The following is a 20176-nucleotide window of genomic DNA, read 5'->3' as shown; positions in this document are numbered from 1 at the left end:
ATATGACGTTAAAAATCATCCACTCGCCTAGCTGATGTGGCTCAGTGGTTGAGCATCAACCTATGATCCAGGAGATCAAGGTTTAATTCCTGGTCTGGGCTCGATCCCCAGCAGGGGGCATGCAGGAAGCAGCTGATCAATGACTCTCATTGATATTTTTATCTCTCTCTCCCTATCCCTTTCTCTCTCTGAAATAAAAAAAAATATATTTAAAAAAAAATCATCCACTCAAAGTTCAAGATGAACTAATGGATTTTAATATAACTGAAGATAGAAAGGTCATCGATAGTTTCAGATTACATATAGCAACTTGTCACTTTGGTGCAGTACCAAAGAATATCCACAATGATCTACAAGGTTAGTAAAATATGCCTAGCTTTTCCAACTGTGAGGTTGGATTTTCTTCATCCATTTTAATTAAAACAACATATGACAACAGACTGAATGCTGAAGATACGAGGACTTAGCATTCTTTTATTAAACCATACAATAATAAGATTGATAAAAATATAACACGTCACTCACTAAATATTTTTATTTTGGAAAACAGTTATTTTTCATAAAAATGTGTTTTTATGTTAACATGAAATGGGTTTTTTACTGTTATTTTTAAATGAATTAATATTTTTAAAGTTTCTCAGCTTTTGTATCTAATATGGTAAATATCAATTAATGTAACCACATATACTAAAGCTCCTTAGGCATCCCCAATAATTGTTTATAGTTTAAAAAGGATCAGAGACAAAAACATTTGAAAATCACTGGATTAGAACACTGATTTCATGTACTGCGTCTTATTTTCAGTAACACCCTATTTATAATGTTTCCAGAAAAGGTAAATACTGACTGATGAATCTCAGAAGCTGTACTTTTCATAAATAATATAATGTAGTATAATTTCAATTTCAGGTTTAAAATTCATGTATACATTAATATGAAAGGTTATCACTAACTTGTGTAAGTAGTTGTTTTCATTTACAAGTAAACTGCAGGCTCCAAAGTTACTAAGGGCTTTTGGGATTTGAAATTTTACTCAAAAAGATTTTTCTCTCTTTTTTTAACTGTATTTCTGGATTACATTATACCAGAAAGTCACAATCAATAACAAGATATATCCATAATTTGTACTCTTTTTAGTAAAAGCCACGTTTTTTGAATAGTGATTCATTATAACACACAATATTAACTTGAGAAATATCTCAGAATTTAAAAACCAAGAAAAGAGATAAAAGAGCAAAGCCCCATAAAACTATCTGCCCAGAAAGTTTCTTCTTTTTGAATAATGAGAATTATGTAACAAGCTTCCTGTTTTGCCATAGCTGCTATGCTGATCAAAGCCAAAAATCATGCTGACTTCCAAATCTTGAACTTGGCTTAATCTTCCCCCTAACTCATGGGCCATGTTTTCCTTTTCCTTCCTATTTTGTCTTACTACACACTTTTTATTTTATTTTAAGCTACCTCAAATCCTTTCTGGAAAGATATGGGGTATAAATAAACTAAAAATTTTTTAAATACTTAAATGTGCTTTAATGTATAACATATTTTGGCAATCTGAGATCACTGGCAGAAATATATTCCTAAATGATCTAATTATGTACTATATTTTTTAAAATGACTGAAAACACTTACGCGTCTATGCCTTTCTCTGTCTTTACATTTCTCTCGAACCCAATCAATAGTATGGAAATCATCATATGTACCAACTCCTGGAATTGGTTCATCCAAAAGATCCAGCAAGTGTGTAGAGCTGTTAATGCTGCCTCCATTTGTCATTGTGTAATGAGTTCCTATAAAGCAAGAAGAGAAACGATGATTGTTTTATGAGAAACAATGGTGAACCATGTAACCTTCTTAGAACTTCATTAGTAATAGTATCACTAGAAATAATTAAAATAGAGAAAATGAAATTATCCAAATTAAGAAAAATTATCCAAAATTTGGAAATAAGGCAAAGTGCTATATCCTTTCAAACTCACACTAGAGTATCAAAAATACGCCTGCCTCATACATTTTAGTCCTAGACAACTAAGTAACTTTGGACAAATCATCTTAAATGTTAAATATCTTTATGATATATGTGACACCTTACAATAAAGACATATAAGACACATTTGAAATTTTTCTAAAGCGCTATAAACTTAGAAAAGCTGGTACTTAATTTCAGATAGGTGATTTTAGCATCAGTGATTACAAATTACATCTTTAAATTATGTAGCAGTAATATAGATCTTATGCCAAAAATAATAATCTAGAAGTGTGTCATTTCAATGGAAATGTAACTAATTGATAGAGAATATAGAGTGGCACTATACTAACGTTTAAGAAATATTATAAAAATAAAACTCAAGAAACCTGCTTATTTTATTCTATGACTTTAAGACTTGCAGCTTGATGGTTAAAATGACTCATTCTCTTTTATTTACAGATAAACTATCATAATTGTTAAGTCACTTCACAAACTATCATCTAGCAAAGCTAGAACCTGAACTTTCTCAGTCACAATAAACTGTGTCTATATTACAGCAAGAGATTATCATAAATCAATTGGGGGGGGTGAATGGGAAGAGAGAGTTTCACCAAGAGCCACATGTCAATACTAAAAACTAATTTTATTGCTGGTAAGATAGAAGCCAAATAAACTATACTGCAGGCTGCAAGTTCTGTTTCTTGATCATTCAAATATAGAAAGGGTTAATATTTTAAACATTATAATAAATACTGAATATTGTACTAATAATCTTAAATGTCTATTTACCTCTACCAGAAAAAACAAGGTTCTCTCTTATTTCCCTATTCAATACACTGGAATGTTTGCCTTGGAAAGGTGTAAAACTTCTAAAGAGAGAATAATATATTGATTTCAGCGTTTTGGCAGACGTACTCCAGGAATAAATAATTTATCATTCTTGACCAAAGGTTTAAAGGCCCAATCCCTGCAATGGCCCTTGTCCATTCACATAAAACATATACGCTAAACCTTACATTTAAAGCTCAAGTACACCAGCTCTTTCTTTCTCCCTCTACCCTGATTTTATCCAGCAATTTCCACCTTATAAAAGCTAACTAAAAAGCCACAAATTTTCTTAAGAGAAAGCAACTGAAGAATAAACATAATAAGAGTGTATAATATCTTGACAAATCTGAGAATCTGATTCTGCTTCCCATGTAATATTAAAACTGGTAATTTAAAAAAAAATGATTTTGGAGGGAAGTGTCAAAGGCCTCTATGGACTTCTGGTATGATGACATCACTTCTGTGGTACTTTGACCAAAAATGCATAAACTGAATCTTTTAAGGAAAAACAAGATAAATCCAAATTGGGGGCAATTCTACAAAATAAATGGCTTGCATTATTCAGAAATGTCAGTCATGAAAAACAAAGTTTGACAGAGAAACTGTTTAGATTAAAGGAGACTTCTGTATTATTAGATCCTGGACCAGAAAAAAATGTTTTTTCTTTTATGTTAAAGAATATAGTGGGACAACTGGTTAACCTGAAAATAGCCTATAGCTCAAAGAACAGTACTGACCAATGACAATTTTCTGATTTTGAAAACTGTACTGTGGCTATGTGTAAGGGAATGTCTTCTCATAAGGAAATACACAGTAAAGTACTTAGAAAAGTGCATTATGTCTGCTCTTACAGGGGTCGGGGGAAAAATGTGGTACGTGTGGATATATATTATTATGTATTATATATTACACAGATAATAGTATATATAACAGCAAGAGAAAGAATAGACAGAATGAACAAATGTGGTAAAATGTTAACATTTCAGGAATCTGGGTAAAGGGTACACTATTTTTCAACATCTGTAAGTCTGAAATGAAAAGAAGATATTATTTTAAGTGTACTATGAAAAAAATACTTTTAAAATGTATACTATGATATATTTTACAAACTTCAAACTTTCCCCACTATGTGCCCTTACCTGGGTACAGTTTAACAGACACAGACTACTGATCTTATTACTCTTCCATGTAAAAAATGCAAAAGCAAAATTTCTATATTACTTAAAATGCATCCAATACAATGTCATCAGCCCCAATGATAATAAGAGTTTCCAAGCTGTTAGCACCAATGTAGATAAATAGCAAATAAGACGTGTATTCTTTCGACTGACTTAAGAACTAGGAAGTAGAAAAGTAGAGACTATTATTGTCATTTTTATGAGGTAGCAAAAGGTACAGCACCATAATAAACATTTACATTAGCCATGTGTCTTGCTTTCAGTGATGTTCAAATAATTCCTCTGTAGAAATTCTGACATCTAAACTATGTACAATCAAGAGTTCTGATTTAATGTATGATTTTGATTTAGTATGTAGCCCTAGCACTCAATTCAGTTTCTTCACAACATGCCCCATTAACTTCCTGAGGCAGCAAGAAACAATGGCCAAGCCCTAACTAATGGCCACAAGGTATAGCTTTCCTTAAGCTGAAGATAATATCATGCCCTAAACTGTGTTTCTGCACTTGAGCCCTAAAGTGAAACGACCCCCTGGCCACGTCCCCATGAAACCAGACTGAGACACCACGAAGCTCACCTCAAGGCCTGACATCAAATTTACTTCCCTTCCCTTACTCTTCACCAATCAGTTTCACCCAAAACCTCAAACCCCTTACTCACGATGGCATGATTTTTGCTCTATAAAGCCTCCTGTCTGTAAACCAACAGGGAGTCAGGTATTTTGGAAAAGGAGCTCATCCGTTCTCCACACTTGCACCAGTCCTAATCACTGAATTCTTTCCTCCACTGAAAACTCCTGCTTGTACATTTCTTTCAGTCTGTGTGAGCCAGCAGATGCACTCGCATTCAGCTCGGTAACATATATATGCAGTAATTATAAACATAAATTCCAGAAATAAAGGACTCACACTTTTTAAACCAGAGGACCCTGTCTCTCAATGTATTATGTTTTGGATCTTGTATGTTGTGTCCCTTAGAATTTCTAAGGCTGCCAATGCACACATTAAGTTGGAAATAAGCCAGAGTAGTTTGTGTTCCCAACAGACTGTTTGAAGGTCAATCTGTCCCCTCATGCCTATTTGCTTCCACCTGACACAGCAAAGGTGCTTGAAACAGTAAAGTATAGAAGGAAATACTGCTTGACCTTCTTGGTTTTGGGGGGGCCCATAGAAACAGATTTCCCCTTTAAATTATTTCTAAAAGAGGTTTGTGTCCTTCTTATGACTGTTGCTGTCAAATTAGCTTGGATAGTAAACAAGATAGATTTGGGTGTGAAAATAAAAACTTTGTGCTGAGGTAGAGCTGATTAGAGTATTTCTTGGGCTCTGATAAATATAATTAAATGGAATCTCCAGGAAGAGGAAGGTACCTTTCTCCTGTTTCTTGCTCATTGTACTGGGTTATTACTGACAATTAAAAGGTATCATATTGACTGTGGAATCAATAAAAAAAATTTTAATTTAAAGTCTGTTATTGTAAAAAAAATGCTAAATAAAATTTAAGAATTGGCTGGCCATTAAAAAAATATTCAGACTTTTACTTTAGTATATGTGTGACACTTCATATATTTTCTTTTATAGCTTATTCTGCCAAACATGGAAATCTGAGTAGCACAAAGGAGAATAGGATATTTTTTATGCTACTCTGAACTGGGTAGGGAGCATTCATTTCTAATGGGGTCACAGGAGTACCTACACATCCCACGTTAGGAGTAATTTTAAAGGTATTATGTTTCCTAGCAATAACAATATTTATTAATATTTTTAAATATTCCCAACCTATCATTTCTTTGTGTATAGTTCACTGCAACCTAGATTTGTATAGAGTTTAACTTACATATATTAAAATGAGATGAATACAAATAAATTACATATGTGTTAATAAAATTTTTATAAGCAACAGTATAAATTAACTAACTTCACCTTTCAACTTCATCTTATGCATGAATGAAGCATAGAACCTGTACGTTATCCAACAATCAGAAATTAAAGTTCTCTCATATCTAAAGTACATATCTCTTTCTTTCTCAAAATAATATTTCAAGGGTTGGTTAGTTAGGAAATTATAATCTGGCTTTCCCACAGCAGATATCGGGAAGGGAGCTCTAGATTGTAGTAGCGATATGCCGGAATACCTTTTGGCACTGCTAATCAAGGCTCTGCACCCAACAAGACTTCCTTGTCCTCTCCACCTATCTTCCCCAAACCAATTCGGTGAGACATTCACTTGCCAGGGGAACAGAAATACTGCAGATCATGGAGAGCAAGGTTCAGTATCATGGCTTCTGAGTTTCAAATTTAGGCTTTTGAAACCCATGTAAAAAGCAAAATCTTAAAAGCCAATACCTTTGAATTGTAAGTGATAGGTTTCTGTGTTTTAAAAGGCTTCGAGTAAAAAGGCTTATTAGAGTTTGTAAACTAAGCCATGGATTGAAAAAAGAACAGATGAAAACCCAATTCTATATAGCTACACAGGGTTTGCTGGGGAAACAAGGAGAGGGAATTGAGTAAACAAGAAAGTAATAATAGACTGGCAACTGGCTTCAGCCTTTAACATTTCCTATAAACCAAAAATATAAATATCATACTAGCCACATTGATTTATAAGCTTTTCATTACTTAGCATATTTTTATTACTAGGCAGACATTCTAAAACCACTTCAAATCATTAAATATATATGCATATCATTTTCAATGTACTTCAGATTACTATATATAACTGTTGTGACATACTATAAACCTTTGGGTTCGTTTGCATTACGAACAGTACATGGAATGAACATGTGTAGTGTATACTTACTTAGTTATCCTCTCTTCCAATTAATTTTTTAAATTTTTAACTTTTTTCTTGTTCTTAATTTTTTTCCCAAGTCCAAACACAGATATTCAATATTAATAACCAGGTAAATCTCCAAACTTCAAATAAACACATTATCCAGTAATGGTCCTCAGATTAGGATTATTATTTGTGTAATAAACTCTTTTTTTTTAATGCTTTATTGATTCCAGAGAAAGGGAGAGAGGGAGGGAGACAGAGAGAAACATCATTGATAAGAGAGCCATTGATAAGCTGCCTCCTGTAAGCCCCCCTACTGAGGACCAAGCCTGCAACGGGGGCATGTGTCCTGACTAGGAATTGAACCTCGATCTCTTGGATCACAGGTCAATGCTCAACCTCTGAGTGACGCTAGCTGGGCGTGTAATGGACTCTTGCTTCTGCTCACCTGGTAACCTTTTCCCTTCTTTCTGTAACAGAACCCAATTATTTTTAGGAAACTTCTATCCCTCGTTGGGTGCAGTCCTGGTGAGGGCCTTAATCAAGGTATCCTCCCTTCCCCGGCTAAGAAAAAGGCATATGATCCAAGTTAAACTAATCAAACTCTATCTCTTAGAAATGTAAACCTTGAGCAGAGTGCTACAAAGACAGTAGGAGTCTATTAATTTTAACAACTGAATTTCAAAAAGATAAAGGATAGTTCCTGCTACCTAGATCCCTGGATGGTGGGTTATAAGAAAGTGTGATCTTGAAAGTAGTACTACCCAAATTTAAGACAAGAAAAAATTAAAAACAAACTTTTCTGGAGGTCTGACTACCAGATGTCACTGACTACTCCCTATATTACCTAATGGCTGAAAAACAGCAAAAAGACTGGAGAAAATCACTTTGCTGTGCCTAGTAGAGAAATTCCATGACCTTAATGCACTTTCAGGTCAGAAAGCCCTAGATTCAAATTTCAGCTCTGCCACCTATTAACTGTGTGATCCAGCACGAGTTATACACTAACCTCTTAGAGGTACCTGGGTTTTCTCACCCACTTTTAGAATATGGTATGTGGACTGGAGATAAATCAAATTATAATCTGACAAACAGTAGGAAATCAGTAAACACAAGCTATTGTTTCTGCTCAAATATTCTGGCATTTAAAACTTCATTAGGGCCCTGGCCAGGGAGCTCAACTGGTTAGAGCATCATCCCAATATTCTTAAGGTTGCAGGTTTGACCCCTGGTCAGGGCATATACAAGAATCAACCAATGAATGTATAAATAAGTGGAACAACAAATTCATGTTTCTCTCTCTCCCTTCCTCCTTTCTCTAAAATCAATAAATTAATCAGAAACAACAACATCTCATTAGGCTGTATTATATTACCCATAAGATATTAATCTTAAAAGACTGAAAATATTACAAAGGGGGGGCTGAATCTTACAAATTTGATTAATGAGTTCTGCTACAACTGTATATTGAGCAAAAGTCCTGCAGATTTTTAATAACGTAATTCATTACACCTGACATGGACACAAATTTTCAAAAAGTATGGTAAATGACCAACCTTTCCATAACTGAACATTTTAGAAGTCAAATATCACCAACAATATTTCATAGTTCAAGTATCACCAACACTAAAATACCTCAGCAGGCAGGAAGTCTACCTTTACCCCAGAAAGAGTTAACTGCCTTCCTGGGTATATACTTAAGAAACTGGTTTTCAAACTTGTTTGACTGCCTCATGGCAAGAAACGTTTTTCACCGACATAGTATACAGATATGCACCTAAGTAAAACCAAAGTTTAGTATATTTACTATTTGGCATATACTCTCACACTTTTACTTTTTATTTTCTTTCTTTTTTTTTAATACTGGTCACAACCCAATTGATTTCATGACCAACATGTTAAAACCTTAAATCTGATAAGCACTTAACCAGAGAATACAACATTAATGAAATTATCTGCTTTCTCATAAATAAAAGCCTTTTTTTAATACTGGTCACAACCCAATTGATTTCATGACCAACATGTTAAAACCTTAAATTTGATAAGCACTTAACCAGAGAATACAACATTAATGAAATTATCTGCTTTCTCAGAAATAAAAACCTTTACATTCCCACCCACTAGGCCTTAACATACATTTGGTGAACTTAGCTTAAAAAAAAACAACTTCATGGTTACACCTTATTAGTAAATTTAAAACCACACATCAGCAGCAGCCTAAGTCTTTTTTAAAAGGGGAATATCCAAGTAATAATTTTACATGAAAAAAATAGGTATATATTTATTTCCTAAGACTATTACTCATTACCTCTAGGGATGATCTCAAAAGATGCGACAGTACTGATTCTTACCATTTAAGCTTATAATGCAGATTACTGTCCCATCACACACATATAAAACATATTCAATTTTTTTTAATTATGGAAGAAGGCAGACAGAAATCCCAAACTCTACATATTCCCCGACTACCCAGTTTCTTTTGTACATTAAGAGCAGGAAATCTAGTCCCCAGTGTATTTTTCCCCTCCCTCTGTGACCTTACTGATAAGAAATGGTCATCCTGGTGAGGAAGGGGAAAGTAAATGTTGTAAGTTGAGAGTGGGACGTTCCAGAATGTTAGCAGACTCCCAAATGAAAAATTAAAAGGGTAATGGCAAGCACCATGCCTGGTACTTAGTAGTTGGTCAATTAAATATCTGTTGGATAAATGAATAGGATAAATGAAGTATATACTCTTTCATTCTGCCATCCTGTCATATTTAAACGGCCATCTATTTAAATTGTAAAGACTTGGAAATTAAAACCAAATCCCAAAGAAGTTGACCAAACACACAAAACCACTCAGTACCAATGTTGAGCTTATTACCCAATTCACTGTTTCTTCTCTATTCTATTGCCGCCCCAAAATCAAAAGACACATCCTTAGGTAGAGATAATAAAGTGGATATTAAAACATGTGTATAATTGAAAAGAATTTCCATGTTCATTTATTATCTCTGCATATAAGATGATTTATATATTACATGAATTTAAAAAATTATGAAATTTGTTCTCTGAAATGGAACAAGAAATACATTAACAGAAAGGAAAGTAAATCCATTTTTATCTAATTATGGTTGTAAAGGACTACAAAAAAATTACAAATTAAACATATGTTTATTAAAAAACAAAAACAAAACTTTAAAATACAACTTAAGCCACCAGTCTCCAGTGACTCTGTGTAGACACAAAGAAGAGACCTCAGTGCTGGAAAAAACAGTCAAATTTACAAACCTAATCTGTGGCAGATCTGCTCACATTATGAAATCTTGATACCCGAAGCATTTCTGACTTGCAGCAAGCCGTGAGAGGGATTAAAATTAATCAGAGTAAAGTGTAGGTTATTTTTAGGAAATGGAGCTAGAGATAGTAATATGAACCAGATTTTATTGAAGAATTTAAAATCAGATACTTGTGGGTAAATAAAATTAAAGACAGGCTTTGTTTTATACTACTGTTTTAAAATTCAAAGAGTTACTAATATCAAATAAAGAGTCTTCATTTGTTCTTTTAATTTACAGACACATAGATGAATTAATTTGTGAGAAGAGATTTAATTTTCCAGTTGGCTAAAAGATTAGAGGTAATAGAAGTACAATAATGACCTGATTCTTAAAATCATTTTACAAAAGCCTACAAAATGTCCCTATGGCAATAAGAATATCATCTAGCACCAGGATTTCCAAATCATGTGCAAAAAATACTAACTACCTGATACTTTTAAGAGGAAATAAAAATGAATTCATCTATTATAATAAGAATAAAAAAACTTTACTTAAATACATCTCTAAGCTAATGAATGTCACGAAATTATTTCAGGTACAAACTTCAAAAATAAAAGCCCTCAAACTTTTATTCCAATAGGAAGGTAACACTTTCTGTGGTTTAAGGCTATTATTAGTCTGGCATTCAAGCTGCCTCTAGGATCCGGCACTCTACCTTCCACCTTTCTATATTACCCCTTTTATGACCCACTGATCCAACAGAACTAACCAGGGAACAGCACAGGAGGCATTTACTCCTCCCAGAGCACGTACTCACTCTCCCCTCTCCCTAATGGACATCATATCAAATTCCCTTGTGTACTTGAAGACTTGGCCTACTTTGAAAACACTTGTCAAAAGGAGCCTGATCTCTTCCTCCCCTAACGTCCCAGAATACATGCAGTCTATAGTATTCACCAGAAATTTATTAACTTAGTTGGGGTTTTGCTTGTTTTTAAATTTGGGAAGCCTTCTTATGTCCCTTCCAGACTCAAAATGTCAAGTTATTACAGGGATATATAGTAAGAAGCAGTATATATTCATGATTAGAGTATGAGCCAAGTCATCTGGATCAAATCCTGACTTTTAACATTTGCTTACCTCAGTTTTGTCAACAGAGAAATGGAGATTAAAACAGTACCTACTTGACAAGTCTGCAATGAGGATTAAAATGATTTGTTACACATAAATTGATACACCTAAAGCACTTAAAACAGTATCTGGTGAACAGTAAATTCTACACTAAGTATGAGCTATTATTAATATTACTATTAATCTTTCTCCACAGCACCGAGTAATGCTTTATATATATACACAAGAGCTCAACTAAATTCTTTAAATGAAACAATTAATATTCAAATAATTTTTAAAGATACCTCAGGGAATAAATGGAGGCTCAAGGCCCAAAAAATCAAATCCATGATAGGGCCTGGTAGAAGAATTCAGCCTCCCCAAACTAATTAATCTTCATGAATAAATTAAGAAGAAAGTCAAAGTATAAAACTGACAATCTATATAAAGCAAGTTTTTTTCCACTGATAAAAATGAGACATTTCATGAACGAACTTGATAGCTTCTGTATAGGAATTTTGCCCCTATGGCTCTTTCTAAAATGTCATAATTTCTAATCTGTCATCAATATATTAACTAATTCTAGTTTTAATCCACTGACATTTCCAGTCTCTGTATTACTCACTTAAGTAGGAAAGCTACATCATTTAACAACTCACAGAGAAAACTATATTAAATTTAATTTACTCCACAAAAGTAATCCCAACTCTAACACTCCAGGTTTCATGTTTACTTTCTTGGTATCCTTTACAGTTTCATACCTCCATTATCTATCTGCCTCTTCACCTTTCATCCACCTGAAGAGATATTTCTAGTCATTGTTTTGTCCTGATTCAGTTTTCTTGGTTTATGTTAGCTGCTTATGCTTATCTCCACATTTCTAGTTCCTTTGTGCTGACCTATGGCTACAATAACTTATAAATTATGGAAAACAAATAACCTCTCACCCACAGATACTAGGATACTACAGTACAGTCAAGCAAGCCTAATAACTGACTAATCGGTACTACAAAAACACCATTTTACTTTCAAATAACATTAGCTTATATTAATTGAGTCTCATCAAGGGACAAGAAACCTATTTGGGCTATCAAGAGAAAGACTAATGATTTAGACTTAAGCAAGATTCCTAACGGATTATTTGTGAAAATATAATAGACACAAAAAGCTTACATTTTAGTAATAACCATATCAGTAACCATGCCTACTCTCACATATGCTTTGGCTTATTTCTTATTATTTGCATATCTTAAACAGAGATGAACTCCGTAAGTTTGTTCTGCCAGAGATTGTTAAGCTTAACATTGATAATTTAAATTTCCCAAGCCTAGGTCTTCTGGTTTATTATCATCAAGATGTTGTAATAGCTCAAAGAAAACACAATTTGTCTTGTTTTACAGTGTAATTAATTACAAATGCTGTGACATTTGAACAGTCACCATTCATCCAAGTTGCTTCCTGCTTAAAGAAATCCTTGCCAGAAAAGGGATGATGGTAACATAGGAAAAAGTAGAGTTAATAAACACACATTTGGGAGGGGCAACAGCTCTGGGTGGTAAGATTATGAAAAATTTTTATTTTCTTCTTTATGCTTTTAGGTTATTTTCCCAAATATTCTAAAATTATATATATTATTTTATATATAATTATATACAAATTTTATTAAGAAGGGAACTCAGTAAGAGAAGCACAATACTGTATATGTAACATCATCTTTTCATACTCTTTTTCTCAAAATCTGAAAAGCAAGCTTTTACTGACAGCAGAATACTATGGATATATAATGTTATAGCTGTTCAGAGCCTAAAATAGTATCCAGTAGACAATGCAATCAATAAATATTTGTTGACTATATTAACTTCTTAATTCTAATGGAACTTAACAGTAAGAAAAAAAAGTGTTATCAGAATGCAAACTATACTTTAAATAAAACGGGCTAAATATGCTCAGGAAAATCATGACTTCTTTATTTCATAAATAAAAGTTTGGGCTAAACCATAAAATGAGTATATAGCCATGCAGTAATTCAAACTAATGTGGCTCATAAAAGTCACCTAAGATAGTTTTCTTTAGGTTCAATTTTTTTTCTAGAACAATTGCCAACAGCCTAGTTTTAGTATAACCATTTAAGAAAAATGAACAAAAAGCAGTTTAATTAACATGTAATCAGTTTTAAGGAGACCCTGAAAGTACCTGCCAAAAAGATTTATATGAATGCTCGGTGCTTTTCTGGTTTTTACAAACTACTCACTATTATTTTTTCTGAGGTGTAAAAATTCCCCTAAATGTTTTTATCATATCAATTTTTAAAAGCTACCTGTGCAAGACAATGTAGTTAATGTTAATCAGTTGAAATGTATATTAAATGGAAAATATTAATATAAAAATGTGTTCATTTTTATTGCCATTTCCCACTGTTCTAAAATGCTGGTAAGCTTTTACTATAAATTTACTTTGTGGCATGAAAGCTACATGGTAATTGGCAGCAGCTGAAATATAATGGTACACAGACACACACTTGATTTCTCTGTGTAAATTAAAGGAAACACGTTTTCCGAAGGAAGAAAAACATTTTTTAGGTGCCAACCAGCACTACATTAGTTAGCTGTAAAAGCGGATTAATTCATTTTCCCAGTTAAAAAGAAAGAGGATTTCACACAGAAGATGGAGTCGGAGTCCGATGTGATCTGAAGCAGTACTAATCTGCACAGAGAAAACAATCAGAGAGAACTACAGAACATTCAGAAGGTTGCATTTGCCTTTTCCTAACAACCCAGGCCAACTAAACAACACACTGCAGTATTTAAAGGACAATCGAGAACCTGTTTAAATTAGAGAACCGCCCAGCCGCATGCAAAACATACCAACAGAGGATTCATAGCAAGGGGATGGTATTACCTCTTTTATGTAATTCCCTCAGGGGAATATAGTCTCCTCCCCCGTCATAAGGCAAATAAGGATCAGAAGAAGCATCCATGATTAGAATTTTAAAAAAGAAGAAGAAAAAGAAAAGCTTGCTAGCTTAAAAAGACAGTGGCATTTCCTTCACCCCTGCTGCAGCAGGCAAGGGAGATGCCATATTTGATGAGGGTTAGGACTGTATGTAGTTGGATTCGCTGAAGCCACTGTGTTCTTCCACAGTGGATGATGTCATCAAAGGGAAATTATTGCAGCCCGGTTGCTAGTGGCTACAATCTGGCAAGGCTTGGAGGCGGAACAGCCTCCTTAATCAGGTCCTGCTACGTATGATGATGACTAAGCTCCAAGAATAACAGACAAAACTGGTTTGAGAATTTTAAAGCACTCACAATACAGCTTCTACAGCATCAGTGGCAACTACAGTAAGACAACAGACCTTATTTCATTTTGATTTTAAGATAAATACACAGGGGAACAAAGCATTTAATATAGAGATGTGAAGAGGAAATTCTGGAGGTAAACAATGCCCCTTTTCTTTTCTAATGTAGAAAAATGGGAGCAACACTAATAAGGTGGTGTGACTTTATAATATACGTGTACTAATTTTTATATAGTAATGTCATGTGAGTCATAAATAACTATCAAAGACTTCAAGAGACTTGGTTTTAAAAGTCAATTTTTAATGACCTAAAATATACTTCAGACTTCTGTGAGTTCAGAAAATTTAGTATTTTATCTCCCTAATCCCCTCCAGCAGCCTCTCGTTTCCTTCTTTCAAGAACTAACTAGTAACACATTCTGCCTTTTGAGGAGAAAGAAAACTTATCAACATAATAAGTAACTTGGCTATTGTTTGTGAAACAATGCAAAAAGAGATTTACTAGGTAGGAGATTTTACTATCCTACCTTCCTATTTGTCCTATCTCACAAATATTTTGTGCTTTTAAAAAAAAGGCTTTTAGCAAAATATGTCTCAAAAGGTAACTTCCAATTGGGTCTTTGCTGGAAATTTTTATGAAATTCATAAATAAAGCAATTATTTTTGTTTCAAACTGTAATTCAAAAAAAAGAGCTGATACTCATAATTTTTACAGCTACCCTTGAGGTGATTCTTCTAGACTAGGAGACTCTCCTTCCAAAACAGCAATCTTATTGCTGTGCCACTAAATAAAAATGTGCTATTCATTAGAAGCAATTCCGTAAGACTCGGGGGTTCTGTAAAATTTGTTTCCTAAGTATTAAATGAGCCAACTTCTGAGGTCTGCTCCAATTCAAGGCATTTATATGAGAATTGGGATAATTAAAAAAGAGAGGACACACATGGCAGTAAAGAGAAGAAATTCTACTCAGTTTGTCTAGTACATTTTAGTTATTTGGGGTATCTTTTTACAGAGGTTAAATAAAGTTTTTTTATATATCAAAAAGTGTGAACATCAGAAAAAAAGACCTCACAAAATCCCACCTGGGATTTAAGGAAAAGGGTTTAGGAAAGAACAGACTCGAATTAATACCATAAAATCTAATTCTGATTCTAGCTATTAAACATTTATGATATGACTCTGATTTTTTGTTTTTTGTATTTTTAAAATTTTCTTGGAAATACTTTTTTTAAAGGATAGCTTTGACAAAGAACTAACTTTATTACATTAAATTTGGTCCTTTGCAGTCCTTTGATAAGTAAAGTTCTACTATTATAAAACTTTTCAAAACTATGTATGGCAATCATAAATAATTTTTATATTTACATTCTTTCATGCCTTTATATAAAATGAAAAAACTACAAGGTTTCCTGGTATTTGTAGATACTCTCTTAACCTGTTTTTCCTGATTTACAACTTGGTCACAAAAGAAAAATGGAAGTGATAGCTAGCTAGTACTAACCAGAAGGGGAAGAATACCTTCCCTATAAAATATACTGACAGTGTTGCATAAATAAAAGTTTTGTATCATAAGTAAATAATTTTGAATTATTTTTAGTTAACAAAAATTTTGTGTATGTGTGCATGCATATACAATATATAAATTGTACATATTTTTATAGAATTCAGTTTAGAATGAGACACACCAAATTCAACAACTGTTATCACCAAGGAAGGCATGAGGTAAAGTAGTGACGATGATGGCACATTTAGTTTTTACTTAATATAGTTCCACAGTTTTTAAAATTTTTAAACAAACATATTACATATTTACTTTTTTACATAAATGTATTACTTTTGTAATAAGAAATCTGAAAATTTTTTAAATTTCAAAAGTAAATCTCTTACGTTTATGAGGTCCATGGCTGCCACTTTCTCTTATACGAATTATTACTCAGGCTACAGTGCTTTATAATTAGACTTTAGAAAAAGATAGACTGGAAGGTGTGGCAAAAAGAGGACTTTGACACAGATTAGGTATTACCAGATTAACAAACTAAATTACAATTTAGAGTGGGGCTGAAGTGGAAAGAGAACAGGACAAATTTGATAATTCCGAGGTACAGCTGCGGGGGTGGGGGGGTTCAGGATGGAACTTCTGAAGAACAAAAACACTAAAGCAGCAGCACAAAAAAAGCCTTAAAATTTAGAAGGGGAAGATATTTCTACTTTCAAATGCACCCTAGATTTGAATATCAACTTGATGTGGGATATTGGGTAAATCACAACCTCTACAAAGTATTAAATCACGGAGGCAGAACAGATGACTACAGATGACTAAGGTATTATAACTATGTATATATATATATACAACATATGACTATAGTATTATAATGTTCAAACTTTAAGCCCTTCGTAACACACATGATCCAAGAAGCCTACAACATTAGAATTACTTAAAAAAATGTTTTTTGCCTTTAGATCTAACTACCAATTTACAGGAAATAGGGAAAAAACAGAAAAATGTGAAATGACAGCTCAGGAACACAATCAGGAAAACCCAAATTAGGAAACAAATGACCTGATTTCTTCAATAAATAAATAGTAAGAAAAAGGAAGGGAAGGGCTATAGAATTAAAAACAAAACAAGTCCTAGCCAGTTTAGCTCAGAGGGTAGAAGGTCAGCCTGCAGACTGAAGGGTCCCGGGTTCGATTCCAGCCAAGCCCACATACTTTGGTTGCTGGCTCAATCCCTGGCCCCCGTAGGGGTGAGTGCAGAAGGCAACCAATCAATGTGTCTCTCTCACATCGATGTTTCTCTCTCTCTCCCTTCTAATCTCTCTGAAAAGCAACGGAAAAAATATCCTCAGGTGAGGATTAACAAAATAAACAAATAAACAAATAAAAACAAAAAGTCTTAAAATATATATCAATTTCAATGTACAAGTTTTTTATGAAACAAATGGGGAAATGTGAAATTGACAAAATATTTTATTTTAAGGATAATTCAGTTTTAGATGTGATAATAACCTTAAAGGAATTCTTGTAACTTAGAGATACAAAATGAAATATATAGTCAGCAAAAAACCAGAGCTGGATTGTAGTTAAAACAGTAAAAATATATTTTATTCAGGACTATTGCAATGGGGGAAATGCAACCTCAATATAGACCTCGGCTCAATTCCCAACACAACAAGGAAATGGGAATTTATAGCCAAGGAGGGGGTTAGAAGGTTTCTCAATAAAAAATTACTAAAAGGATTAGGATTTAGGATAATGCTAAGCTTCTAAAATTAGCTTGGGAGTCTTCCACCTCTTGAACCTTTTGGAATACTTTGAGACACATAGGTGTTAGTACTTTGAATGTTTGGTAAAATTCACCTGTGAAGCCATCCAGTCTAGGACTTTAGTTTGTTGAGAGTTTTTTTAAATTACTGCTTCAATTTCATTAGCTGTAATTGATCTTTTCAGATTTTCTGATTCTTCCTGATTCAGTTTTGAAAGATTATATGTTTCTAAGAAGTTATCCATTTTGATCAAATAGACACTACAAAGAAAGAAAATTATAGACTAATATCCTTGATGAACATAGACGCTAAAATCCTTAACATAATATTAGCAAACTTGATCCAGCAATACATTAAAAAGATCATACACCATAATCAAGTGGGATTTATTCCAGGGATGCAAGGATGATTCAATATCCACAAATCAATAAACATGATACACAACATAAACAAAATGAAGGATAAAAACCACATGGTCATATCAACAGATGCAGAAAAAGTATTTGATAAAATCTAGCATCCATTTAAATTTTTTAAAAAACTCTCAGAAAAGTGGGCATAGAGGGAACATACCTCAATATAATAAAGGCCATATATGACAAACCCATAGCCAACATTATACTCAATGGGCAAAAACTACAAGTGTTTCCCTTAAGATTGAAAACAAGACAGGAATGTCTGCTTTCACCACTCTTATTCAACATAGTATTGGAAATCCTAGCCACAGCAATCAGACAAGAAAAAGAAATAAAAACCATTCAAAATGGAAAGGAAGAAGTAAAACTGTCATTATTGTGGATGGCGTGGAGAACCCTAAAGATTCCACCAAAAAACTAACAGAACTGAAAAAATGAATTCCGTAAAGTAGAAGGCGACAAAATAAATGTCCAGAAATCAGGTGCATTTTTATACACTAATAATGAACTATTAAAAGGGGAAACTAAGAAAATAATCCCTTTCACAACTGCATCGAAAAAATAAAACACCTAGGAATAAATTTAACCAAGGATGTAAAAGACCTGTACTCGGTAAATTATAAGACACTGAAGAAAGAAGTTGAAGATACAAACAAATGAAAGCATATATTATGCTCATGGGTAGAAAGAATTAGCATCATTAAAATGTTTATACTACCTCAAAGGAATCTACAGATTCAATGCAATTCCTATCAAGATACCAATGGCATATTTCACAGAACAGGAACAAATATTCCAAAAATTTATATGGAACCAAAAAGACCCCGAATAGCCACAGCAATCTTGAGAAAGAAGAATAAAGTTGAAAGAATGATTCCATATGGTATCAAACTATACTACAAAGCCATAGTAATCAACAGCATGGTACTGGCATAAAAACAAACATATAGCTCAATGGAACAGAATAGAGAGCCCAGAAATAAACCCACACCTTTATGGTCAATTAATATTTGACAAAGGAGGCAAGAACATACAATGGGTGAAAGAAAGTCTATTCAGTAAATGGTGCTGGGAAAAGTGGACAGATAAATGAAAAAAATGAAATTAAACCATCTTCTTACACCATACATGAGAATAAACTCAAAATGGATTAGACTTAAATGTACAACTTGAAACCATAAAAATCCTAGAAGAACGCATAGGCAGTAAAATCTCAAACATTTTTCATGGCAATGTATTTTTTCTTTTTTTAATTAAATTTATTGGGGTGACACTGGTTAATAAGATTACAAAGGTTTCTATTGTACGTCTCCATGATGCATGATCTCTATATTGCATTGTGTGCCCACTACCCAAATGATACTTTTTCTGATATATCTCCTCAGGCAAGGGAAACAAAAGAAAAAAATGTGAACAAATGGACTATATCAAGCTAAAGTTTTTGTACAGCAAAGGAAACTATCAACAAAATGAAAAGACAACCCACTAAATGGGAGAACATATTTGTCAATGATACATCTAATAAGGGGTTAATACCCAAAATTTATAAAGAACTTATAAAACCCAACACCAAAAAAAAAAAAATCCAATTTAAAAAATGGGCAAAGTACCTAAACAGACGCTTCTCCAGAGAGGGCATACAGATGGCCAATAGACATATGAAAAGATATGCAAAGTCACTAATCATCAGAAAAATGCAAATTAAAACCACAATGAGATATCACCTCACACCTGTCAGAATGGCTATCATCAATAAATCAACAAACAACAAGTATTGGTGAGAATGTAGAGAAAATGAAACCCTTGTGTACTGTTGGAGGGAATGCAGATTGGTACAGCCACTAAGGAAAACAGTATGGAGTTTCCTCAAAAAAATTAAAAACAGAACTGCTGAATGACTCCTTGATTCTACTTCTGGTAATGTATCCAAAGAAACCCAAAACACTAATTTGAAAGAATATATGCATCCCTATGTTCACTGCAGCATTATTTACAATAGCCAAGATTTAGAAGTAGGCCCCAGTGTCCATTAGTAGATGAGTGGATAAAAAAGCTGTGGTACAGCATGGCCA

The 20176-nt window shown here is 33.3% G+C and overlaps 1 protein-coding gene across 4 annotated transcripts in view; it reads right to left on the bottom strand.

The window, feature by feature from the left end:
* Positions 1-20176, bottom strand: part of CLCN3 (Cl-/H+ antiporter 3) — a 65371-nt gene that overhangs the window by 31039 nt on the left and 14156 nt on the right. For 3 of the 4 annotated variants that reach the window (XM_016200294.2, XM_016200296.2, XM_016200295.2), the window contains exon 3: positions 1633-1790. In XM_016200294.2, the coding sequence (XP_016055780.1) occupies positions 1633-1790 (158 nt within the window). Of the gene's footprint in view, positions 1-1632; positions 1791-14021; positions 14308-20176 lie in introns of those variants that run through there. The other variant, XM_016200297.2, reaches the window with a different exon arrangement.

This window comes from Miniopterus natalensis, chromosome 4 (genome assembly GCF_054644295.1).
Source record: "Miniopterus natalensis isolate mMinNat1 chromosome 4, mMinNat1.hap1, whole genome shotgun sequence".
Classification (NCBI taxonomy): domain Eukaryota; kingdom Metazoa; phylum Chordata; class Mammalia; order Chiroptera; family Miniopteridae; genus Miniopterus; species Miniopterus natalensis.
This window is presented reverse-complemented; position numbering and strand designations above follow the sequence as displayed.